Source organism: Excalfactoria chinensis, chromosome 4 (genome assembly GCF_039878825.1).
Source record: "Excalfactoria chinensis isolate bCotChi1 chromosome 4, bCotChi1.hap2, whole genome shotgun sequence".
Lineage (NCBI taxonomy): Eukaryota > Metazoa > Chordata > Aves > Galliformes > Phasianidae > Excalfactoria > Excalfactoria chinensis.
Window position 1 is genome coordinate 29,841,888 of NC_092828.1, and position 26,184 is coordinate 29,868,071.

Below are 26,184 nucleotides of genomic sequence, written 5' to 3' on the forward strand. Positions count from 1 at the left end.
AAAGGGTGGCTGCCAGCCGTGGCAGCGTGACAGCACACATGCCTGAAGAAGCAACTGCACGTCTGTGCCACATGAGGCTGAGTCCCAGGCAGGTTACGGCCACCACAGCCGGATCCCCGACGCGTGGCATGGCGTCACCGCCACCAGGGTCTCTGGCGCCGCTCCCGGAGCCGCCACTGCAGCGCCCCCTCCCCCACGAGGAGCCTGTCCCTTTAAGGGGGGGCGGGGCCTCTCCGTCTGCGACATAGCGCGCGGCCGGCGCCGCCCCGTGCCGCCATTGGTTGTCGCTGGGGCAGAGCGCCGTGCCTCCGCCCGCAGCCATTGGCTGGCGGCGAGGCCGGGGTTCCCGGATGCAGGCGGCTCGGCGGTTATAAAGCGCCGGGGGAAGGCGGGAGCGGGTGCAGTTTGAATCGCGGCGGGTCGGGGCTGGTCGGTTCCGTCGTCCGGGCTCGGTGCTTGCGGGACGCTCTCTTCCTCCTATTTATCTCTGCGCGGCGGTCCGATTCGCGATGGTGAGGAGTCGCGGGGTGGGGGGGGCTGCTGGGTCGGGTGGAGGCCCCGACGGCGGAGGTTGTGGGACGGTGACCGTTAGGTTAAGGGGGAGGGGAGCGCAGGCGGGTGGGCCGCGCGCTCCACGGGTGTGTTTCTTGCCGGTAGGCGGCGGAAAGGGGGGCTGGAGGGAGCTGGGGGGGAGGGGGGAGGAGGGCGGCGGGGAGGCGAGCCGCAAGCGCACTGCCGCCGCCGGGGAGAGGGAGTGGTGGCCGCGCATGCGCAGAGGGAGTGGCCGCGCTGCTAAGCGTGGCGGGCAGTGCGCAGGCGCCGCCTTCTCATGAGCGGGGGGGGAAGTTGGGCCGAAGCTTGGCGCATGCGCAGTGCGGCCGTGCTGCTACCGCGCGCGGACTCCGCGCCTATGGAGGTGAGGGGGGGGGCGGGTAGAGCGGCGGGCCTCACGCATATGCTTTCGTCAGGCTGGTGGCAAAGCTGGGAAGGACTCCGGAAAGACCAAGACAAAAGCGGTGTCCCGTTCTCAACGGGCTGGTTTGCAGGTGAGCGGAGTGGGCCGTGGGCAGAGGGAAGTCGGGTTAGTCGTGTATATCCTGGGTGTGCTGTGTGAATCCTGCAGTGTTGTGTTACCTGAAGGAGTGCAAGGAGCTGTCCGGCTTGATCCTGTTCTTTTAGACCTATTGCAAACTATTGTGGCTGGTGTAAGAGATCCGTCTCAGGCTTTTGCTGCTGCAAGGGGGTGGTAAAGTTGGGATCCAGCTGTAAGAGTGAGTTGCCAGGTGCTGAAATAGCATTCTGTACTGGGGCATTTCTGGCATGTGCTTTGGTAGCGGTGGGTTTCTTTCCATATGTCTGTGGTTAAACTTGCTTTACTCGTGTTATTTTTGCAGTTCCCTGTAGGCCGCATCCATAGGCACCTGAAGTCCAGGACTACCAGCCATGGGCGTGTTGGAGCAACAGCTGCTGTGTATAGTGCTGCCATCCTGGAGTACTTGACAGCTGAGGTAAAGCCCCCGGGAGGAGTGTGTGCAGGGTAATAACTCCAGAATGACGGGGTGGCTGGAGTCCGCTATTCGGACCGAGACTGAACTGTGAGCAATTCATACATTTTGAGCAGGTCCAAGTGTGTGCTTCCTCAGAAGACAATGAAGTACATGCAGCTGTTTTACCTGTGTAAAATACAGGATAAAGTCCACAATTTAGAAGGGGCACAGAAATGTGAAATATTTAATGTGCAGTTGCAACACTTCATATCTGCTGTGAAACGCTGTTCTTGGACAGAACTAAATCCAGAGCTCCAAAGAAGAAACCCTTTGAAAAGCATTGTGTGCCGTCTCGTCACCACCAGCGTGTTTAGGTAGAGAATAGCTAAGGCTATGCATGTGGTCTCATTTGATATGTCTAACTTCAAATGTCTTTGTTTTCAGGTTCTTGAGCTGGCAGGAAATGCATCCAAAGACTTGAAGGTGAAGCGTATCACTCCCCGTCACTTGCAGCTTGCCATTAGAGGAGATGAAGAATTGGACTCGCTCATTAAGGCAACAATTGCTGGTGGTGGTACGTAAATGTCTTGTCACTGTTTGTGGCAGTAAGTCTGACAGATAAAGGGATAGCTTAATCTGGCTTTTTATGTGTGGGAGTTAGTAAAATGGAAGAGAAATAACACTGTCTTAATTGTTTCTCCTTAGGTGTAATACCACATATCCACAAATCTCTCATTGGAAAGAAAGGACAACAGAAAACAGTCTAAAGGATACCAGGTTCCCTTGTTATCTCAGGACTCTAAGTACTTATTGTCCAGTGTTGGTGATTCCAGTGGACTGTATCTGTGAAACACAGTTTTGCCTTTTTGTAACTTTAAGAAGCTGAGGCTCACTTGAGCTTTCTCAAGAAACCAAATTTCTGCATTGAAGTCTTAACCGTATTTAAGTGTTACCATGGCTTCAAAGAAGCTATTGTATTTGCAGTGGGTTTTGATTGAGATGACTGTTTTTAGATTGGTTTGACTAAGTAAGTAAATGGCATTTGACGAAGTAAATGAAATGTTTGGTTTTGTACAGACTTTTCATCCACTAGAGTGGAAATATTCAATAAATGGTATATGAATACTGACTGTGTCCTGGCCACTAACTATAAAATAGCCCACCTCACTCATGCGGCTCTTGGAGTGCAGTTCCAAGAACTCTCTGGTCCTGGAAGCTGTACTTCCATAACAATGTTCCTGGACTAATCCCACCCTTGGTAAATATCATCTGATGTGTGTCTTTGAGCAAGAGTTGCTTTAGTTAAAAGTTAGCAGAATAAAGTCTGGGACAGCACATCCATTCTTTGGAAGGCATCTGCTGTTGAAGTACAGCTCAGCTCGGTAGCCTTGGTGGGGGGAAGGGAGGCAGGGTATCTGTCAAGTAGGAGGAAGGTAAGCTGGCTGGGTAGTGGGAGAGAAGTTTTTCTTCTAAATTGCAAAGCACTCCCTTTTGTTAGTCTGGGCTTACAGTGTTTGGGTGCTGACCTGCACCTGTTGAGTTTCAGGATGAGGGGTTGTATTCTTGAGAAGTGGATTAGCTCTTCAAGTTCATTACTTAGAGCAGGCCCCTGTCATGGAGATGCTCTTTTGCAGAGGTCGCATTCCAGCAAGAAGGGCTGTAAGCTTTGTGCGCGCACCAGCAGTGAATGGCTTCCACCAGCACTGCTGTATGGAACAGGCTCCTTCCGGCACCTTCCGCAGCAGGGCCATGGGAAGGTGCTGACCTAGATGTTGACGTGTGCTTCATCCTAGGAAGGGCTCTCTGAGGCTGACGCGGCGCTCCGGTCCCGCAGTGCAGCGGTACTTTTCCACGGCGGCTCAGCTCGAGACCGGCCGGGCGGCGGCGCTGTGCGCGGCGAGGCCCTTCGGCTCTATGCCGGAGCCGCCGCAGGCCGCCCCCGGGCCGGGCGGCGGCGCATGCGCGGCGGTACCCCGGAAGGAGGCGGTGGGCCGGGCCGGCTGCTGGGCCGAGCCGCGCTGGGGCTGCGGGACCGGCGGCGCGGGGCGAGGCGGCGGGATGAGTCTGGCGGAGTGACGGGAACCCTGGGCCGCCCTACTGCCCGCGCCGCTCCGCTCCTCGCTCCGCCCCGCCCGGCTCCGCTCTGGCTTCGGGCCCCTTCTCTCTGCGCTGCGGCGGGCGGAGGCGGCGGAAGGAGAAGCCCATGGAGGGGAACCGGGACGAGGCGGAGAAGTGCATCGGGATCGCGCGGGAGGCGCTGGAGGCCGGCAACCGCGACCGCGCCCTCCGCTTCCTCGGCAAGGCCCAGAAGCTCTATCCCACCGAGACGGCCCGAGGTGAAGCTCTCTCTGGGAGGGGGGCAGCGGGGACCGTCCCTGGGGGTCGCGGGGGCCGCGCCGGGGGGCGGCCGTCAGCCGCTGGGCGGAGCGCGGCGGTGCTGATGTGAGGGGGGGCCCGGCGCGGCCTGCTCGGTGCGCTGCCTGCTCGGTGCGCTGCCTGCCGGCTGCGCTCGGCCCGGTGGGAGCTGGCGGCCAGCAGGCGGGACGAGCAGGATGGTGCGTTCTGGGTCAGCCCGTGCCGCACCGTTATAGCGGCGCTCGAATCCGCGCAGACCCGGTTAACGGCGGCGCGCCTCAGCCCTAGGCCTGGGTTGAGTGCTGCCAGCGAGCCCCGCGCTAACAGCTTGCAGGGGTTTTCTTGGCATTTCCCATTTGGCTGTACTTTAGCTGAGTAGGAGGTAGGCACGGGTTTAGCCTTCCTCGGGAAAACGGGGTACCTCGTTCCTTCACGATATAATGGGCTTTTCAGACGCTTCTTTTCCACGATTCCCAAAACTAACGTCTTTCTGGCTGTTCTAGCATCTAAAAGCAGTTCTTTAAAAGGAGTGACGCTAAGGTTTCGGTGCACATCGTGCAGAGTGCTCCCCTGTCCTGGTGTCTCTTTCAGCCTCTGGGCACGGTGACTTGTTGCCTTTCTTTCATTCTCACTGTGGTTGTCTGTGCTGCCAAAGGACCAGGGAACTCTTTGGTGCTCTGTACTGACCTAAGGGCTTTGTTACAGCTTAATATATGGCTCAGAAAACTTCCAGTTGCAATTCCAGAACTGTGAGGCCTGTATCTTGATTTGATGCCAGATGAAGAGATTCACTGAATGTTTTACATCCTCTCTTGTTTTCTGACTCTTTTCCAAATGCAGGCAATAAGCCAGGTGTCCCCGAAAGACAGGATGGATGTTGCTGGTACATCTCCTGAAAGAAACTGCTACTTTGCTTGTATCAAGTGTGTGGAGCTTCTATTTTCTAGTAACTTGGCATCATGCTTTGCTGAAAAATGGAGCAAGCAGGAGCTTACTGTATCCCTTCCATTTCTATAGTTTGAGATTATGACACCCATGAAAACACATTTAGCTTTTTGGAAGCTGTTCTGATCAGGAGGGTGAGGATTTCAGTTCTTCTCCTTCCACTGGAGGGGGTAAATAATTTATCTGCTTCATGCACTTTATTCACCATCTTTTGCCTCCAAAGGAAGAATTGCAGTCATTCTTGGGAAAGCAAAATGAAGTGTCTTCAAGTGATTAACTTTGAGTTCTTGTTGTTTGTTGTTAGTGTTTTATTTAAAAGGACTGCCACGGTGTAACCACCATTTACAAGTAGTCAGTGCAGGAAATAGATGGCTAATTAGGCTGTTGTCTGTAGGACTCCTGCTTTATTCGCTGCGGAAATGAGCAAAGTATGTCACAAGGTACAGATCTGGTGAGAAGATGCTCTTGTAGTTATGGTAGCAGACTGTGACCTGGGGAATTGTGCACTGACACAAAATTCTTCACTGTATTTTTCTGTGACATCAAATAAGTCACTTCGCTCTGTTTCCATCAGTGATGGCTAATCGTGCTTCGTTTTTCAGGTATTCTGCTTGAAACGAGGGCCTGTGTTGTGGTGGCACTTCAAACACCATCTGAAGCTACTGAGATTTGCAGCTGCCATAAGTACCACTGCAGCAATCAGGCCCTAGGCCTCATTTGAACAAGTTATGCTTACAAGTTAGGGGACTCTGTAAACTTGCAGCATCTCTGTGCTTCCAAAATAACATCGACTCATTTAATTTATTTAAGTTTGTGAGGGACTTAAGACCTGTTACAAGTGCCGTAAGCTGCAGAGGCACAGGGTATTCTGTCCTCTGGACAGGAGCTGGAAGTTGCACGTTAAATTCAAATCAGAATTTTGTGGTGACAGAAGAATAAATGAAATGACCATTATCTCATTGTCATCTCTTATATTGAAGTCAGGGGTCCACATGGAAAAATAACCCACATTGCTTCATTAGATAATTAAAAATTGTGTCGCAGAGCATACCCAGGGGAAATAAACAGTGAAGACTTTGTGATCATTATTAATTCTAGCACAGTTTCTTACTTTACAGTCATAGTGGACTGATTTTACATGGTGAAAGGACAATATGGAGCAGTTCTGGTTGTCATTGTGCTCCCCCATTTTCCCTTTAGGATATGTATTAGAAGGGACTTCTTTCCAGTTTCTCACTTGAGTCTCATGTTCACTACAGGCCGTACCTTTCTGTCAGTTTTGGGAGCGGTTGCCCACCATTTCACAGACTGTGTTCTATCTGTGATAAGAAGCTAGGGGAATAGTAGCACTGAGGTTTTTTCACTGATGAGAGCTTCCCTCTTCGCATATTATAGTTGATTACAGAAGGGCACGGAGCAGAAGGTTTTAATCGTTGTCTCTGAAATGACACTACACACAGTTTGGTTTTGACAACATCTGCATTTGAAGCGCATTCAGCACTAATTTGGTCATCAGTGAAGTTCGGTTTTGCTAAACAAAGGCTGAAATCTGCTGACCACAGCAATGCTGTTTTACTAGTGTGAAATGTAAGGTCAGTGCTTGTTCAGTAATACTTAGCTAATGACTTCACAGGAACAGCGGTCATGTTGACGTCACTCTTTGGTAGAAAGTGGATTTGAACTTCAGATGTACAGGCAAAACATAAAGTTTAGTTACAATTTCTGTTAGCGATTCATCCAGCAACCGTGTGGAAATGAATTACTTGTCTGGAAAGGTTTTATAAGAGTGGATTTAAATATAACAAAGGTGATGTTCTTTTCAAAGTTATGCTCTACTCTGTTTGGAGCTTTAGGCAGCAGGTGACATTAAGGACAGCTTGATTTCTCAGCACTTCTCAGGATTGCTTGCATTACTTCTGATAATGCTTTTAAATGCTTCATTTTTTAGGGTGTTGCATTAGCTCAGAATTCAATAGAATTCTTTCTGTTAGTGACAGTAGTTGTGGAATCAGATGATGCAAGCACCTTTCATTCGGAAGTAACATTACACACAAGAGAGCCTTTATACTGGGATGTGAGATTCATCGTCTTACATGCTAAAAAAGAAATCATTGATTCCTTGTATATTCTGTTCTAAAATACTTATGTGCACACTGAAGTACGGTAGCTGTGGCTCTCCTGTTTTCAAGAAGCCTCTTTCCTTTGTAGTGCAAGCATCCCATCAGTGTACAATCCAGCATCTAACTGCCCGCCTCTTTATTTTGACAGTAAAAAGTCTGATCAATGGATGCATCTTGCTGAGGCAGGTGCGAATGCAAGAGCAGCACTGAAGTCAGCCGACTTCCTCACTCAGGCTGTGTGTAGCTATTTGTCTGCCTTCATGATGCTGGGCCCAGTAAGCAGTAAGGAAGGTATTAAATAAAAGCAACAGTGCAAGGTTTTAGGTAACTCTTAGTTGGCTATGAAATGCAGCGTTGTTTGCTGTCTTGTTCCAAAAGGCTCTCTCTTCCATAGATATACACTATTTATTAATCTTTTATCCTACGTTATGTTTCTTGTGCAGTGGTGCTGGTTGAGATGTATTGGTAAGGTGGATACCCCCAGAATGCAGGTTTATATACAGAAATAAAAAGACATCTCCTGTCTGATGATTTATTAAAGATGCTCTATCTGAGATCTCTTGGATCACAGAAGGGAAGAAGATTTGAAGATCTAGCAAAGCATGCTGGCTTTCAACATTCAGGAGTCAAAAACTGGGTATAGTTGGCTCATCTGGATTTCCTGGGGCAAACAATAGCTTGAATTTCAGCTTAGTGCTGCCTGAAAAGGATATAGAGCATCAGCTCATGGCCACCAATGGCTCAAGTTGCAAATATCTGTATAATGTAGCAGCTGACGTGCTGCTTCAAAGAAACCTCTGATAGGGTGTGTTGCAATTTTCCAGTCTGACAAACGTGTCTTCATCTTTCTGATTCTTATCAGTCCAGCCATGACTACATTATCAATGCTTTTCTGAGACGTAGTGGTACTCATTCTGTCTCCCACATAGGCATGGGATAGGTTGTGAGATAAGTGGTTCATTCTGCAGCTCAGGGCCTGAGCCCATGATCTAGGCTGTTCTTCGTGGGTTGGAAAATAGGATTCTATCTTTGCACTGTTTGGAAGCTTTAACAATGCTACAGAAAAGCAGCTGCTTTGTATTATTATTATTATTATTATTATTATTATTATTTTAATCTAGGATCACAAATGTTCCCCTCATGCCTACTGTTGTTCCACAGTCAGGGTGATGCCTCAGTCTTGTTATCTGTGTTCCATTTCCTACAAGCATGTACATGTGTTGTCATGTTTGAATTTAATCAAGTCATCTCTTGTTTATGACCTTAGCTATAGATACTGAGGCAACCCCAAGGCTGCTTATTAGGAAAGATAAGGAGCTGAATAGTCCTGTTCTTCTTAGCAGCTGCCTATGGAAGCATATAACACATGCAAATGATTCCCTGAGTTTTGGTGAGATGCTGCAGCCTTTCCCCTGGAACAGCGTATGTTGCTTGTCTACTCATTACAGAGGCTTGTGAGGGTGATGAGCTGCAAAAGAGCAGGCTGTTTGCCTCTATCACCCTTTTTAAGGTTACCAGTGTTATGGGCCAAAGAGCATTTCTTCCAACACTGACATATCAGAGTTTTAGTCTGCTATTGGAGAAACATTTCTCCACTGTCATCTTCTCATTTGGTATTAGTGAGGTATGGAAACCCGTTGGTGAAGTGCTCCAAACCTTTGTTTTCGTTTTAAGAAACACTGGGAACGGATTATCAGTTCTGTTGGGAAGTTTGTAACTCTTGTTTTCGTGATCTGTTGACCAGACAAATCTCACCAAATCTTACCGTGTCATAAATATCAGTGAATTGATTCCCAGGACGTGTTTGTCTGTGTGCCAGGGGACACGACTGGGCTCTGTGTGGAGTAATTCTCACATTCTGTGCAGTGTTAGGTTGGATCTCGGTGTGAAGCACCTCTAAGGTTCAGCTTACAACTGTGTTTACTCAGATACTTGATGCTTTCACTGCAAATAATGGGTTTGGTATCTCTTTTGAAAGCACGCAGAGCTGAAGGACCTGGACATGCTCTCTCCAGTGTTACCTTGTCAGGGATGGAGAGATGTCCAGTCATGAACTTTGAAACTGTTCCCGTAGTTTAGCCATGCAGAGGGGCTGCAGACTGGCTTCGGGTGTTTGTGATACAAAGTGATGGTTAACAAGAACAGAGGATGCAGCAGCTAGTGTCTTACATTGAGGCGCTCACATTTAAGATATGTGAGAGCCCTGACTTAATTGCTAATGCTTATAATGATGCTATGATATACTGTTGTTTTATAGTTTTGTTGGAAGCTATTACGAAGAATGGAAGCACTGCTGGGGGAGGCGCTTACTGCCGAAAACCAGCCAGTAGCAATGATCAAAGTAAGCCCAGTAGCACGAAGGAGGGCAATGCATCTGCTGCAGGTGAAAGTGGAAAAGGCTACACCAAAGACCAAATGGAAGGAGTATTCAGGTATGGTCTCGCTTAATACATCACTGCTTTTCATTCTTTGTGTTGTATACCCATTCTTTCAGGTGTAGCATCTGAGGAAGCAACAGAAAATAGAAGCTTAGCTGAGAGTGGTTTCTTGTTTGGAACTGTAATTACAAGAAAGTGTTATACCATGTTCAGACGCAATAAAAAGCAAGATGATGCTCGACTATATGAAGTATAAAATGTACTCAAAATAATTAAGTACATTTCATGGTAAATGGATGTTGTGATGAAAAGTCTATAGTAAAACTATTTAGTTTTGCATGGCATGCTCACTTGCAAAGCTAATCTTGCTGTTCAGGCTGGTCTTAGACCAGTGTTAAAACTGTTTTGTTCTGGAAGTACGGTGCTTCTGAGAAGCACTGAAGCACGTAGTCTGAGGTGCATTTATAAACTGGCTGCACTTCATGCAGCATTATGGTATTAAGAAGGGACAACAGCAGAAAAGGAGGATGCAAGAAAAGAAAGAAAGGTCAATGGAAATGTCCTTTTGAGACAAGTAGCTCTTAAGTCATGTTAACATTCCACTCTTCTCCATAGATGGAGTGAGAAAAATATTGTTTGGGGTGTGCTTTGGTTTTTGCTAATGGAATATTAATCTAGCCGCTCTAAAACTGCACACCTCAAAACCTACCTCTAGTTTCAGGTAAACATAAATATTTTCAAGAGAGTTCAAAGAAGGGCAGTCCAAAGGTCACTGTTTCCTAGTACATGTAGACTGGATGACCCGTTGTGCAGAATGGACATTTGTGTGGTAATTTTTTGATGTGACGTGTGTTGCTCGTATTACATGCTATCTTGGGTTCTTTTCCTGATGTGAATAAGGAAAAAGTTGCCCTTCTTTGTTGACAAAGCAGCAGTGCATTCAGTCAGAAAGAGAGCAGGTCTGTCATGATTATAGCTGCTTGTGTGGCTATTTAGTAAAAGTTTTCACTTACAGTCTTCTCTATGATTCATTGTTACTGTTGACCTTCATGGTTGACTTCATTTAAGTAAAATCTGAGTAAGAGTGTGAATTTTTGACCACTGAAATATTGACTGTGATCTGTGCGCATGCAGATGTGCATGTGGACACGTGGAGTGAAATATCCAGCAAGGAGTCCTTCTGTAAAATGAGGCTTAGTGTAAATTAAGACATGTAGGCACGTTTTCAGAAAGCTGCTACAATTTTGACTGTATTACTGTCAGTATTCATTCACCCGTGACGTGCCATTCTGAGCTACAGTCTGCTTTGACATCAGGCTGCAAGTTCTGGCTTTTGTTTGCTTCTTTATTTATTTTACCAGAAGGTAATGTTCCTCATTATGTCTGTCTTGCCTAAAACAATGCTGCAGAGCCAGCTTTCCTCCATGGTACTTCCTTCCATAATACTGCTTCCTGGAAAGGGCCTACTAAATACCAGATGAAATCAGTCTAATTTAAGGTGATCAAAACAAGAAGTATTCTTGGAAGTTATACATGAAGGGCAATGTTCAAACAGCGTTGATTTTTAGTGGTTATTTTGATGATATATTTTGTGGATATAAAAGCAAGGTTTTTAAAACCTACCCTGATTTTTGCAAATAAGTAATTGCAATAGTTTGGAGAGCAACCCGTGATTGTTTGTATCTTATATACAACTTATGAAATCGGTTATTAAAACATCATCGTGACCTTGGCCAGATACTAGTTGTTGTGTAGTATGGCACTTCATCAGCGTTTGGAGAGAGACAGACTTTTGGTGTAGGTGTGCAGTAACAAGCAGAGGAAGTCGCTAGTCTTGCTGGAAGTTTCAAAGTTTGTCATGTTTTTTGTTAGTGACATCAACATGCCACTTAATAAACTGGTGCTGAAGAAGATAACGAGTGTTCCTTGCCAAGGAGAACAGGATTAAGTACTCACAGTGGGCTAAAGCTCAGTGAAAAAATGTAGCTCATTCATTAATGATAGCTAAGGGAAGCTCATATTTAAACTGCAGTGAGAATGGGCTTTTTAGTTGGAAACGTGACAGTCTGTATATGTTTTTGCTTCATCAGACCCCAGACTTTTCCAATTAAATGAAACATGTCCTTTTGGGGAGGATATTCTTCAGTGCCAAGCTTGTCACCACCGCATGCTTCTGCCATACCATAGCTGAACAGTTTTCAGACCTTTGAATTGGGTACAGAACTGTGGTGTGAAGAAAGTAGTTTCAAATTGTGTTTTGTGCTCACTAGCAAGCTAAGAAGTCTCGGATTATTAACATTAATTCTTAGTCTTTCCATTAACTTGAATGTGTCAAACTGTTGTTTTCTATGCCTGTGATTTGAAAGACGGTCATTAACCTCGGATATTCTTCTCTCTAGAAATTTATGGTTTTGTGTTAGTAATTGAGTATAGACTGAGAGAAAGCACTGGAGATGTAACTACACAAACACTAGCAAGCTCTAGGACAGGGAAACAGCGTGGGAGCTCTCTAACTTGGATTGGTGTACCTGGAGTTGGCCAGCAATCTTATATTTGCTTGTCAAAGGAGATTTAAGAAGCGTCGTGAAGACACACTTGGAGTGGTGTAACTAATTAATCTGCCTTACTTTTCAGAGTTACTCTAGTAGTGCAGATAAATATGAGTACAAACAAGCACCCAGGTGCTGTTTTTACTTCTTTTGCACATACACAGGGGACACTGATCACTAGCAAGATGCTGCAACACTTCTGTAGAGCATTGCGTGAGCTTGCAAACAAGTTACTCGGCAGGGAGAAGTGTAAGATGCAATACCTTTCTGCTGGTTGCATAAGTGCCTTGGAAGGAATGAGCTCACTAATTCAGTCTGACGGTTTGAAGGTTGAGGTATTCGAAAGCACTTTTTTTTTGGTCTCTTAATGAAATGCTTTGAAAATGCCATTTTTATGCATGCGTCTTTATCTTGAATGCATTTTGTCCCCAGAAGCTGGATCAAGTAGCCTTAGCACTTCAGGTGACCTGCAGATCAGAGAGATGCAGAAATATGTTAGGACCAGCAGTAGACTTAATGTCTTTTTAGAGCAAGTGCTCTGGAAGTCTTTAAACAAATCCTATCTGAGCAATGTCAGCTTAAGTGCATGAGAATCACATGCATGACAAGAAACAGCCAAAACTTGCTTTTGGCTTCTGTAGTCTCTTACTTAAAGCACTTCCTTAAATACTTGATATAGGCTGGTGGCATTTTTTGTTGAGATAAAGAGATGAAACCTCTGTGTAAGAAAGCAAATGTAAACCTTTTTCTTCTGGTTAACTGTAGAAGTGCTGATCAGGATTACTGTTGTCAAGGAGTTCTTATTTATAGTATCTACCTTCTCATACCAAGCGTGCAGAGACTTTGGAAAGGCTTTGTGGACTAGCATGAAGGTAAAAATGAAAAATAATAAACAGCAGACAATTGTTTTTTGGTTTTTGTTTTTTAATGTTTACCATGTATTTTTATGCTTCCAAACCAGTGTTCTCTGTTATCTGCATGATTTGAGGGAAAGAAAAAGAAGCTGTGGAGCTATAGATAGGTTGCATACTTCATACAGGTTCCCTTTAAATGATCTCAGAGATCATATGATGTCCAGTGCTGCTTTTCAGTAAGTGATCTGCAGCGTATACTTGCATGTTGTTTTTTTGATGAATGAAAAAGAAATGCCATGACTAGTAATATGCTGGAGTTGCATTGCTGTCTTATGAAAGCTGTGTAGGAATGTTGCTTTTCCCACATTGCTGGTGCCTGCCCCTTGGAAGAGCAGAAGAATCAGATGCTTGTATTTGGATCTTTGAGCTAGAACCAAGACAAACTAATATAGGAATGGGTTCTGTAGGAACCTTGCAAGGCAGGGTTAAATTTCATCCAGTAATGGTCAAGAATAATCAGGAATTCCTTATGTAAACAACACAAAACAATCCCTCCACACATTTCATGGATCAAACCGTAAGGAATGCAGGCTGTGTGACCGACAAGGAAAAATGCAGACCTTCTGCAGACTTGTGCAAGTTCAGCACATATAGTTATACCCTTACCTTTTTAACATGAGCTCAGGAAGGTAATTGAAATGAAATAATAGGTTCGATCAACTGTTCTTGAAATGAAAACAATTATAGAGAAATGTAAACACAGAGCTGGATATTTCATGGAATAAACACAGAAGAAACTGTGTGATCGGGTACCCCCAGGTAGAAAGTACCAAGGCTATTACCCCCATGTATTGTTGAATCTGTGCATAAAATGGAGATCTTAGACTTCTGGGCCGTAGGAGGGGTATGTTGATACCAGCTTGAGTTCCTCATCAATGCTGTGATGACCCCTCTCTTTGCAGTCTAAAAGCCTCATTTTCAGACTGCATTTCTGCCATCCACACTATGACTGGCACGTTCCCAGTTCAGATGCAAGATGCCGTTTGCATCAGGCTTGCTAGCATCACTGGAAACTTGAGCCTATGCAGAAGTTGTTTTGTGTTTTACTGTATTTTGCTGTTCACTGGTGGGATGGGAAGTCAGTCGGTGTGGCTTCCTTTTGCACCTTTCCTCATTGCTAGCGTTCATACTGCTGCTCACTGTGCTGTGCACTTTGGATTACCATCAGGATAAATAATTGGCTCCAATCAGGAGTTTTTGGAGATCGTAGTAAAAATATTTGTCATTTGAGCTGTCCCTGCACACGTGCACGGAGGTTTCAAAAGGCCCTTTGAAATACATAGTAATTCTGGCAGTCAAAATTTGGTAATGACTGATCCCTGCAGATATTTGATATGGAAATGTAAACGGGTTTGGTTAACCTGATAAAAGCTGCTGATGCTGGGCTAATCTGAATTGTAGATTTGAAAAGCGAAACAAAGAAGCAGAGCAATTGGATCACATCGTTTTGGAGGCACAGGAGAACAGGTGCTGGTAGCCCCGGAATTTCTGCTGGGGAAAACAGACCTTTTGGGCTTTTCTCTGCTTTCAGAGCTTGGGGAGGAGTGCAGGAGCAGGCAGACGTGGCTGTTCCAGCACTTAGAAGTGGGTTTGACCACAGGTGGCTTGTCAACTGCAATATGGAATAGTGGAGGTTTCCCAGTCGTGCTGAGATACCTCAGTCAACAGGCTGTGGATGAAAGTAGGCCATCACTTGCTGTGATGCATTTTGAGAAGTCCACTTTGAAAAAGTCAGATATTATTTCAGCAGCATCAAGCACTGTGCTCCCCTAAAAGCCAGAAAATCTGTTTTTCGCATTGCCACTGGGGTAGGAAGTCAGCAAGGATGGAAATCAGCTAAACAATGTAAGTAATCTGAGAGCGATCTGAAACAGAAGTAATACAACCAGGAATCAAAAACACAAGAAGCACAATTCCCCAGAATAAAACAAATTAACACAAAGCAGCAACCTTGAAATAGGCCAGAAATAAACAACAATAGTTCAGTACTAAAGGGGGCAGTTCCTAAACAAGTGATGTGTAAATTGCAGTTTTAAAAAGAAACATCTGTGTGGGGCTTACATACAAGAAAATAAGCACTGAGGGCTACAGTGCCTTAAGAGACCAAATAGAAACAATAGTTTGAAATGTACCTTTTGGAAAGCAAGTTGTTCATGCTGAGATTGCTGCAGGAGAAAGACTTTAGATGCAGATAAAAAACACAACATCGGCGATCAGCCTTTTTCAGAACATCTGCTGATTTTCCTGTAAGCTTTCCCAGCCTCTGCTGGCCTGTGATGTGTGGCTGGGAGTAGGATACAAGTGGGAAGGGAAAGAATTGCAGGGGGGTTCTGGCAGAATGGAGAACCATACCTCAATCTCCAGTATCAGTTGGCTTAGAGATAGTGGTGATGGATATGTCCAGTACAAATCAAAGCTCAGAAGTTGGGCACAGTTTCCACCAGCTCTGAGCAGCTGGAGAGAAGTTTCTCATGGGGGTGGTGGCAGTGTGGGGGAAGAGGACTGAAGCCTTGGAGAGTCTTTGCCAAGCCTATGGTCTCCATCTCTTCACGGTGAAGGAAGGCTGCAGTGTGCCAGGTCCCGGTGGGTTGGGCTGAATGCTCCGGCTGTGCTGGAGAAGCCTGGGTAAGAACTGATCCATTAGCCTGTCATGATTGCTCTGACTTCTGCTCAGCAAGAGAAGTTGCTGGCGGCTGTTGCCAACTCTCTCAGTGTAGGAAACTATAGTGATAAGAGTAGGCAATGACTAGATACCAGCTACTTGGAGTCCAGATGCTTTTTGCCTTCAAGTGGCAAAGGTATCATACAAAACTCTCCTCTGCAGCAGAAAGGAGGGTAGTGCTGCAGGCACTGTTGCTGTAAACATGACATCTTGATGGGAACGTGCAAGGGACAGTAAAAGTCAGAAGTCAGCACAAATTCACAGAGGCTGTTTAGGTTAGCTTAGTCTGGTTGTTTAGGTTATGAGGGCGAGTGGATAGAAGATGTGCTTGAAATATTAAATCCTAACTTCATACAGAATTGGGAATGTTGGAATGGAGATGTTTGTGTATTTGCAGATGGTTGGTTTTTTTTTGCTTGACAAAGCAGACATTAACAAAAACACACAAAGATAAATGTGTTGTACTTCTGCTGAACGTTTGTTTCTTGTTCAGCAATGGCTTGTTCATAGGCTGGGTTCAGGCTAGCTGTTGTGTGGAGTGTGGTTCTCTCCTGAGGGCGAGTGCTGTGTGACCCCAAAGCAGGTTCCTACCTGCACTTTCTCCTGAAGACGTAGCTCTGGTTTGACACACTGGCTCTAAGAAGAGCATGGGCAAATGCCGACCTGCACGTCTGGTCAACACTAAGCGTTCCTGCTCTCCCCATGAGGATTGTTCACCATGGGACTTCCACTGGCCACGAGTGGGAGGAAGTTTTTGAGGATCAGAACTGGTTGGCATTTCTTGGCTTGTTCGAGGTTTTTTCCCCTCCTGTTTTTCCTCCTGCCTGCATCTCAGACAGCTGTGAAAGAAGGAAAGAAGTGCACATCAAGTCTGCTCAGAAGTAAAAGCTCTTATTTTATCTCCGTGTTTGTTGTTTCCATGAGAAATGACCATATGCTTTTGGGGGAAGAAACTGTTGATCATTCAGATTCTGAATGACTGAAGAATTCAGATCAGATGGCGATGCAGCAGTTTGATGAAATAAAAGCCTAATTTGACACAGTTAGACTTTCAAATAAAGCTCTTTGTTCTTGATAAGTCTCATGAGTAACCGAGCTCTTGAAGCTGAAGGTGAACGGATCTGTGGATAGTACCAAAGTTTTTGCTTATTGTACAAATGAACAAGGGTTTCCAGTACTCAACTCTAATTGAATATATCTGCTTTCCTTTCCACTCCTTCTTGGTGATGGATTTGCTGTGTTATTTTTAATTAGCATTATCAGCATCCTAACAGGAGCTTATTAAATGTTACTTCAATATAATGAGCTGTATTTATTTCGCAAGATGTTCTTGTTAGCAGCTGCCTGCATATGTTTTCTTCAGAGCTCTTGTGAGCGTTGCGTGGAGATTGCTGTAAAAGCTGATGGTGTTTGAATGCTGAAAAAGGGATCCCTCAAACGAGCTTGATTTGCTCAGTCTGTGAGCTCTAAAGGACCACACACGATGGGGTGGTTGTAATTCTGATGCATTCCCTTCATTACAGAGTCCCCATTCTTTCACGAAGCCGCCAAATGCTTACTTACCCCCTTTTTTTGCCACTTGGCTACTCTGTATATAGCCATTGTAACACTAAACCCATATTTAGGTAGAAATGTCTGCATTTAAAAGAATGTGGACGCAGTTACAGCCATGTGAAGAGACTCATGCCAGCTTTTTAAGTAGTTCTGGATGTAATTTGTTGCTCAGACCGGCTCTTTCCTTCACATGTTAGCATGTGCCTCATTTATCACAGAATCACAGAATTATAGGGGTTGGAAGGGACCTCTAGAGATCATCGAGTCCAACCCCCCTGCCAAAGCAGGCTCCCTACACCACGTCACACAGGTAGGCGTCCAGGCGGGTCTTGAATATCTCCAGAGAAGGAGACTCCACCACCCCCCTGGGCAGCCTGTTCCAGTGCTCCGTCACCCTAACGGTAAAGAAGTTCTTGCGCACATTCGTGCGGAACTTCCTATGCTGGAGTTTCAGCCCATTGCCCCTAGTCCTGTCCCCACTCACTACTGAAAACAGACCAGCCTCGCCACTGTAGCTCCCACACCTCAGGTATTTATAAACCTGGATCAAGTCCCCTCTCAGCCTTCTATTCTCAAGGCTAAACAGACCCAGTTCCCTAAGTCTCTCCTCATAGGGGAGATGGTCCAGGCCCTTCACCATCTTTGTGGCCCTCCGCTGGACTCTTTCCAAGAGATCCCTACCATTTTCCAAGAGATCCCTTTCCATTTTCCCGAGTTTCTGAACTCTTCCCCAGGTAACTTTATTTATTTATTTATTTCTAATCAAAACGTAACGAGATTGATTTTTAGATATATTTATTTCTTTGGTCAGTTCATCATACCTACACGCTGTTAATGTTCTCTTTATCCCCTGTAACTGCAGCTGTCTCTTGTGGGTATTGTAGCGCACCAAATCTAGGTTTCTAAGAGTTTTAAAGAATGCTATATTAAATATTTGAGATGAATTAAATCTAATTACAGGATCTGGTCTTGCTTTTTGTTTTTGCTTTAATTCATAAGCAGCTTGCTAAGATTCAGGCACCTTCCTAGGTGTTATTTCTCTCAAAAGTGACTGATGGAACGATGCTGTCCCTTGCCATTTGTTTGGAGAAGGGGAGATGTTTGGTTTTGTTTGTGTTGTGCATTTACTGTTGAGACTGAAATCAGGCCTTTCTACCTGACAGTTCTGCAAAATAAACACAGAATCTTTAATTTATGCGTTATTAACAGCGATATCCGTGTAACTGAAGATAAAGAACTTCTGCAGTAATCGCAGACCTTTGTCTTGCAACTCCTGTAGCTGCACAGTACAAGCAGAATGAATGTAATGTATGCAGTAAGGAATTCTGAGTACAATACTTGACTGTCTTCAGCGTTGGGCTTGTTGTGAAAAAAGGCATTCTTTGTTACTTGGGGGGAATATCTTTGTGTATTTTGTATTGAAAGTGAGAATTGTACTGTGTACTGCATCAGTGTAATGTGTTACCTCATTTGTGAGCGTTCTGACATACTCCTTTTTGCATCTTTTTGGTCACTCTCTTTTGTTTCATTTTCTTTTGCAGTATAAAGAAATATAAAAACTATTACGAAGTCCTTGGGGTATCAAAGGATGCAGGTGAAGAAGACCTAAAGAAGGCCTATCGCAAACTTGCTTTGAAATTTCACCCAGACAAAAACCACGCGCCTGGAGCAACAGAGGCTTTTAAAAGTAAAATACCATTTTTACTTCAACTTTGTTTTCTGATTGAACTCTGTCAGTTTAAAAGGAATTCATCTGCACTGCTGGATTGGCCTTCTATATGAAATTGCCCACGTAGTGTTTTATAGCTAATATTAAACTGACCTTTTTTCATCCAAGGAGATGTTTGACCTTTATTATCTTAGCACACACGTAGAATTTGAAATGGAGTTGAGTTTGGTTTCAGAGGATTGACTGTAATTTTCAGGTACAGGGGAAAGGACACTAAAACTTGATTCGTGAAATCCAGTTGCAGTTTTTGGCTGGCATTCATTTGCACTAAGTGCAGTCAGTTGATTCTTACTGTTGGTTTAAGTTGGCTCAATATCAGTACACATGGTATGATTATTCAGGTTATTTGGGGAATTATAGCATTTGCCATTGCTTTGGCTTCTGCAGTACTTGCACCAAGAATGGCTATTTGGGTGAAGAACAGTAGTCATGTGGAGTAAATGTCAGTCCTTGACAACGCATCATTATTTCTCAGAGAGACAGTAGTACACTTAAAAGCACAAGTGATGCTTAGTGGTTGCTGTGTTGCTTCAATTGGATATGAAGCTTGTAGTGAATTGTGTTATGAAACTGATTTCTACTGTAAGCACTGATGTTAGCCTGTCAAAATATCCTGACTGAATATATGAAATGGCCGTGGGTATATGTAGTTTAATGTTGCTGAAATGAAAATAATTTTACTAGGTATAGACGTGAATCTGTGACGTTGGTACTTGAGCACAAAGCACCGAGGTGATGTTTGCTTGCAGCTTTTCCTGAATTGTGTCCATACTAAGTTACCTTCTTTACCTTTTCCTTAGAATTCCTTGTATATAGAATTCCTTGTGAGTAACTTTCTTTTTCCATACAGAAACACTTACTCAGACATGCTCATGAGCAGTTCCCCTTAGCTGTTTCTTTAGTCAAGATTTACAGTCTCATAGTCAGACTGTAAGGCTGCCAAGCTTTGCCCTGTGCAGGGAGAATTGTGCAAGAAAAGCCTTTTGAAGTGAACAGGCTTGAGTCAGATACAGACGAATCAAAATATGAATCTATAGGAAAAGGTCTTGCCTAAAGAGACAGTCGGACGGGGACACTTCTGTATTTTTTCCTTTGTGAAGTTTATATACGGACATTTGAAAAACCCAATGGAGTGAAACTCCTACATTGGGAGGGAGGGATATGAGGGGGGTAAAAACAAGGAAAGAAAAATCCCAAGCAAAACTTCTGATATAGATGCAGGGAGTAATTATAGTAGCATGTTAACAAGTCCGGGTATGTTATATCAGGGAAGTTTCTCAGTAATGACTATTTTCATAAGCTATGTGATTAGTCTAAAGAACACGTTACGCTTATAAAATTGTCTCCAGCAGTAGAAATTAAGTAATTCCCCCTTATTAGTAACATTTTAAATCTTTGAAATCTTAGAAGTTGGTGTCTTACTGTTTTAGCTTTCATTATCATCAGTGCTTTGGTCACATTTGTGTTCTTGGGCTCGGTTTGGCTTTTTGGTTCTTAATGGCTGAGTGCCTGAACGGAAGATTTCACCGATGAAAAATTAATAAATGCCAGCACTTTTCTTGCATTGATATTATTGTCATCTTGTTGTATGGCTGTGTAAGTGTGAAGTGTAGTTTGCCTTTAAAGGTGCCAAATGAGTTTCGAACATCCAGCCTAAGGTTTCATAATAACATTTGAGGAAAAAATACTTTATTTGAAGGCAAGATCATATTAGAAAACAGAATTGAGTTCAGTGTTAAGGCCTGGCCAAGTACTTTGTGTGATGCTGGCTAGTACTTCTCTTGTGTTACAGAGTCTTCCTTGAGGTCTTATTTTAGATTAAGAAGTTTGTGTGGAAATAATCACTTCTAATCTCTTTGAATCTCTTTTGTCTTTGAGTCTTTTATTTACAGAAAGCAAAACTTGAATGTGTTTGGAATTAGCATGAAATAATCAAAAGCAAATAGAAAAGGTGCAGGCTGTACCGTGACAGTATTTCTCACCTGATTAACGTTTCATCAATCTTTAACTGATGAAAAAATCTCGGTTATTTTTATTGCCAATTATATCCTTTACTGATGAACAGATTAACACTGTAGCAATATTTGGTGTTATTAGCATATCTGAGGTGCTCTTGGGTTTTATTTCTTTGTGTTTTCCTCTCTGTTTCACAGAATTATTAATGATTGTTTCTAAGGGCATCTTAGAGGCACAAAGCTAAGACTCATTAGTGGTTTTTTAGATTCAGTAATGTTGAAAGCATTAATTATTCAAAGCCAAAGTCTTACTTGCCTGCGTTGAGGTGATAATGCTGCACCTTTCACAAGCTTTTAATGACTGAAGGCTTTTCAACACAGAAAGCATCGTCCCTCTGCCCTGTGTTGATGGGGTACAAAGTAAGCCTTTTTTGGAGAGACCTGGAGGAAAGCAGGAAGGTCTTAGTGAACGAACATACATCCAACTGAAGATTGTTCATTGAGTGTCAATAGAAGATATTCTTCAATCTGCAAGAGCTTTATGTCTGTGCACAACAGCTGGGGTCAAAGCTTGGAAGGCTAACTGACCTTGTGGTCTTTTCACAGCGATTCTTCCTGTACCCACCTGACTGAGTTTGTCCCTTCCTGCTTTCAAAATTGAGGTTGGTCATTTGTGATAATGTAGCACGATTGGAGGCCGGACTCTCCAAATGTTGAGGCTATATCAGCAATCTTAGGAACGTACAGGTTCTCGTAATGCATTCATACTGCTGCTATGCTACAAAAAGCTAGAGATGTCTCTGACTCCTGTTGTACTATGGATGATTAGTAATGAACAGTAAAAGTACATCAGGCCCTGCCTGTTCTTGGCTTTGAAATTGTCTTTCTTCCTTGCTTCAGAAATAGGAAATGCGTATGCTGTGCTGAGTAATCCAGAAAAACGAAAGCAGTACGACCTTACAGGCAATGAAGAGCAAACATGCAGTCACCCTAGCAATGGTAGATTCAACTTCCATAGAGGCTGTGAGGCTGATATTACTCCAGAAGACTTGTTCAACATGTTTTTTGGAGGGGCATTTCCAACAGGTATTTCTATTCATCAGCATAATAACAGGGATACGGTGGTCTTTCTCAGTGGCATTAGAGTTTTAGACATTCCCAAACAGTAAAATTACCCGCACCCCCTCCCATCTCCAACTCTAATCTGCACTGGTTTGTTTTCCCCCAAAGTACTGATAAATTTCCAGAATGCGAGTTTTCAGTTCTATAGAATTTCTGTAGTGAAATAGTAAATCACTTATTTTAGAGCCTAAAATACTTTGTAATTATAGGATGCCTTACAGCTGGTTTATTTTATGTATCATCACGTGACATTGAACTCTCTGTGTTGTTGCTCCTGTGTTACATTTCAAATATGGCTATATCTTTCCATAGGTAGTGTGCACTCATTTTCTAATGGTCGTGCTGGCTACAGTCATCCTAATCAGCACCGTCAGAGTGGACATGAGAGGGAGGAAGAGAGGGGTGATGTATGTTTAAGCACCATTGACTCTAAACTGTGCATTGTGATATTTGCTTGTAGTCGCTTTCAGTAGTGTGACTGTGTAGCAGCTCTCTACTATAGAGGAAAATTTATGCGTATCAGTTACGTATTTGAAAGTGTTGGCAGGTGACAGTTGCACTGATGCAGTAAATAGACAAAGCTTGTTTGTAAATATATTGCGTACCATTATCATGCTGGTGACTGGTCACTAATCCTTGCTGGCATTTAAAAGTTGATTTAGGCTGAAGTAAGAATGGTGCTTATGAATTAGATAGAGACTCATACAGTTATATAGGACTGTATTGATGAGACCAAAACATCAAGTGCTTGTGACTGAATTTGGCTATTAATTTAGTACTTGCTTGTGGCTACATGCTAATCGATGAACTCTGGCAGCATCACACCCTGTGAATATTGTGTATGCACTGGAAATTAAGGTAGCGCTTAACTGTCTGAAGCTTTTTAGTCAATGTCTTATAACATCCTTTGATACTGAAAATAGAAAGTTGTGCTTAGAATTCAATTTTATCACACATACCTGCTTACTTGGTATTGGTTTATGAGATGTCTGAATCTATCTGTTTTTTTCCCTCAGGGAGGTTTCTCTATGTTCATTCAGCTGATGCCTGTTATAGTGCTGATCCTTGTCTCCTTGTTGAGCCAGCTGATGGTGTCTAACCCTCCTTATGCCTTATACCCAAGATCGTAAGTAATGTTCAATTACCTTCATTTTAAACAGGGAAGGACATTGTAACCACACTATCCCAGTCAGAAGCATTTTAGGAAGTCTTCCATTAGTTGGTCCTCTGTTTCCCACAGCAAGGGAACAGAGGGAAAGTGTAGATGAAGCTGAAGTGAAGCAAAACAGAATTTCTAAGGTTAGTGCTAAGAACATGCTGTGCAAACGTAGCAGAGAAAAGAGGTCAGTGGTGCCTTAGTTTAACACATCTTTCAGTATGAAGCAAAGGTGTTTGCATTTCCTGTGTACTTAATCAAATCCTGAAGACTGCTAGGGCTCATTATTCTTTTAGGGGTCATCTATGCTTATAGCAAGCAAAGTGCTGTCCCAGATGATGATAAAATAGTATATCCCAGTTTTCTCTCAAAGGATTCTGATAGTGAAATGTAACTGTTTTGTACAGAAGGATGCGTATAGTTTTTTTCTTAGAGCAAGTACCTTGTGAAGATACCAAGCATGCAGTTAGCTGGCAGACTCAATCCACACACAACTGTTTAATGGTCCTCAGTTCCTCCTAGAGTTCTCACCCTCACTACAAAAGGCTTCTTTTCTCCTTTATCTTTCATAGCTTTTTATTTGCAGAATATGATGTTCTCTCTTCTGCATCTGAGCTATTATGATGCATATTAACACTTACCTGCCAAACTGTTTATGGGCAGTCCTTGATTTTTGATCCACAGAATGCCAGCAGGAAAATGGATTTGCCATGGATTGCAGAAGACACGTTGGAATGGAGATGCCTATATTGGGTTGTCTCCTGGTTTATGTTGGCTTCTTTTTCTGTTGAGTTGAAATGAAATTTTCTATTACCAAAGCTTACATTACATGTGGCCACAGGGCTATGAAATTAGTCTTACTAAATAGCTTTTTTCAAGACCAAGGATGAAAACACCAAGACTGTGATGCGTGCGTGGGGAAAGGTGGTACTTTTTGTGTCTGGAGGATGACACGGCCATTCATTTCAGCATTTAGCTTGAAATGGCCAATTCAGTGCTGTGCTGGTGCTCTTCTGTAATAGGGATATGTTGTAAAAGTGAATTTGTGCTATAAAAACATGTTATATCTGTTCTCTCCCTACCTCCTTTTTTTTTGGCAGAAGTACAAGGCAGACTATTAAAATGCAGACAGAAAACCTGGGTGTTGTTTATTATGTCAACAAGGACTTTCGAAATGAATATAAAGGAGCATCATTACAGAAGGTGGAAAAGAGTGTGGAAGAGGATTATGTGTCCAACATTCGGAATAACTGCTGGAAGGAGAGGCAGCAAAGTAAGTCTGGGCATTGCATGAAGTAATGCATTATTCCGTATTTAAAGAAAAAAAAAGGATTATCTCCATCAAGAATGGAGTTTGTATTATTCATCTATCTGGACATGGAAACAAGAGAAAGGTTCCCTACTGTTTCTCACTTGTTAAGGTGTCCCAGCTGGTGTCACCAAGCAGAGAGGTTTACATTTAGTGACCTAGCCATTATACAGAGATGTTACTGGTATATGGTGTTTGTGTTTCCTGTCTCTTGTATATACTGTCCAGATATCTCTGAAAAGGTAAATGGTTGATAGGCCATTTCCATTGAGGAAGGAAAAATACCTCTCCCTCACCATCTGGTCTGGAGTTGTTTACTTTGAGTATGAGCAAAGTCCTTGACGATGCAAAGAGGCCCTACTGTTCCATATGTAAATATATAATGGGAAAGATACGATGACTGGAGAAGCATCTGACTCTAATGTAAAGAACAACAACGCCTGAAAGTGGTGACTGTCACATTGTTTGCTGTTTGCAATTTACCAGTCAGTGATAATTACCCAAACTGATGTAAAAGAAAGCAACTCCGATAGATTTTCTCTATTTATAGAAACAGCTGGCATATATTTTTACAGATTTAAAATACTTACTGTGTTTGGAATTTTTTCCCAGCTGGAATCTTCTTTCCAGTGTTGATTGACACTCCGGAATGAATTAAAATGCAGAGCAATGTCAAGCTGTAGAGCATCAGTATAATACAGAGAGCTCCTAATGACAGCTATGAACGCTGGCAATCTGAAGCAGCATCTATTGAAGTAATAGGCTTAACATTCAGAATGAATTGTAGGGCACGGGCAAGATGGTAGTTCTGTAATTGGGTACTGCTGTATGAAGTATGAGGGGGCTGGAAGGTTGTTATTACTGTGACTGCTAGAAAAGATGACATGCTTGTGAAGACGGTGAAAGGAAGCCTGTAGTGCTGCTGTTTACACGATATCTGTGGGTAGTTAAAGAGAAAAAGGGTGAGGATTAAACCCGAGTTGTTGTGGACTGCTCTGAGAAGGAATGCGAAGCACGCACAGCGCATTGCGTTTGAAACCTGAAAAGTGTTTTCTCTTTTCCTTTTTTCATAAAGAAACGGAGTTACTTCATGCATCGAAAGTTTATCGAGACGATCGTCTCCGAAAGAAAGCGGACTCCATGTCCATGGAAAACTGCAAAGAACTCGAACGTTTGACCAGCCTCTATCGAGGAGGATGAACTACTTTCGTATGCCATTATCTCTCCTGTAAATTAAGAAGAGATTTAGTTTCACCGTGAATGCTGGAAAAGAGGGGTGGATGTAAAACTCTACTGTGTAGCTGTTTCCAGAAACCTTAAGCTGAAATATCATGTAACGGCTTCTTTACCTACTGTGAAATATAGGTAACTTTAATTGTCTAGATTTTACTTCGAAGCTTCTGTGAATTCTTTCAGCAGAGAGAATAGCTTAGAAAGGATGCTCTACTTGTAGAAACTTAGTCATAGTGGTTCTCCTCTAACATATTTGCCATGTAAATATCTGTGGAAAGAACATTTTGTGTATATACGAGTTCAATGACTTTCTATTTAAAATCTCAGAGGTTTAGTTCCATACAACATTTTGTCTCACCCATGGAATAAATAGTCTGGTTACATCACTCCAATTCAGATGTCGAGCGTGTGGAGTTGGAACGAGGATTTTTAATGTTTTATCTCTCTGTAAAATCTTCTAGGCCTGCCAGCTTAGAGGAACTGGGTATTTTTAAATATAACGGCATATATTCCTAATGGTCTGCTGGGCTGCATTCATCTGGTGTACAACAGCAGTCAGCTGCTGTGGTTCTGTTAGTGTTCCTGAGCGATGCTGAGAAAACTAAGAACTGTGCTCACCTCTTTGCCAAGTAACTATTCCATGACTTGCAGATTGTGTGCCGGCCATCGTAAGCACTGCTTTTAGTACCCGCGGCAGCTGATGGCAGCTCTCATTT

General features: G+C 43.5%; 2 protein-coding genes across 2 annotated transcripts; both read left to right on the top strand.

Moving 5' to 3' along the window:
• The first annotated feature begins 330 nt into the window (after positions 1-330).
• Positions 331-2,612, top strand: H2AZ1 (H2A.Z variant histone 1). The gene is made up of 5 exons (XM_072334866.1): positions 331-512; positions 969-1,046; positions 1,395-1,508; positions 1,932-2,061; positions 2,193-2,612. The coding sequence occupies exons 1-5, from the start codon at positions 510-512 to the stop codon at positions 2,252-2,254; spliced, it is 387 nt and encodes a 128-aa protein (XP_072190967.1). The 5' UTR covers positions 331-509; the 3' UTR covers positions 2,255-2,612.
• Positions 2,613-3,524: 912 nt separating this feature from the next.
• On the top strand, positions 3,525-25,615 carry DNAJB14 (DnaJ heat shock protein family (Hsp40) member B14). The gene is made up of 8 exons (XM_072336198.1): positions 3,525-3,823; positions 9,165-9,339; positions 18,506-18,651; positions 21,549-21,734; positions 22,083-22,177; positions 22,787-22,896; positions 24,027-24,199; positions 25,311-25,615. The coding sequence occupies exons 1-8, from the start codon at positions 3,691-3,693 to the stop codon at positions 25,433-25,435; spliced, it is 1,143 nt and encodes a 380-aa protein (XP_072192299.1). The 5' UTR covers positions 3,525-3,690; the 3' UTR covers positions 25,436-25,615.
• The last annotated feature ends 569 nt before the right edge of the window (positions 25,616-26,184 follow it).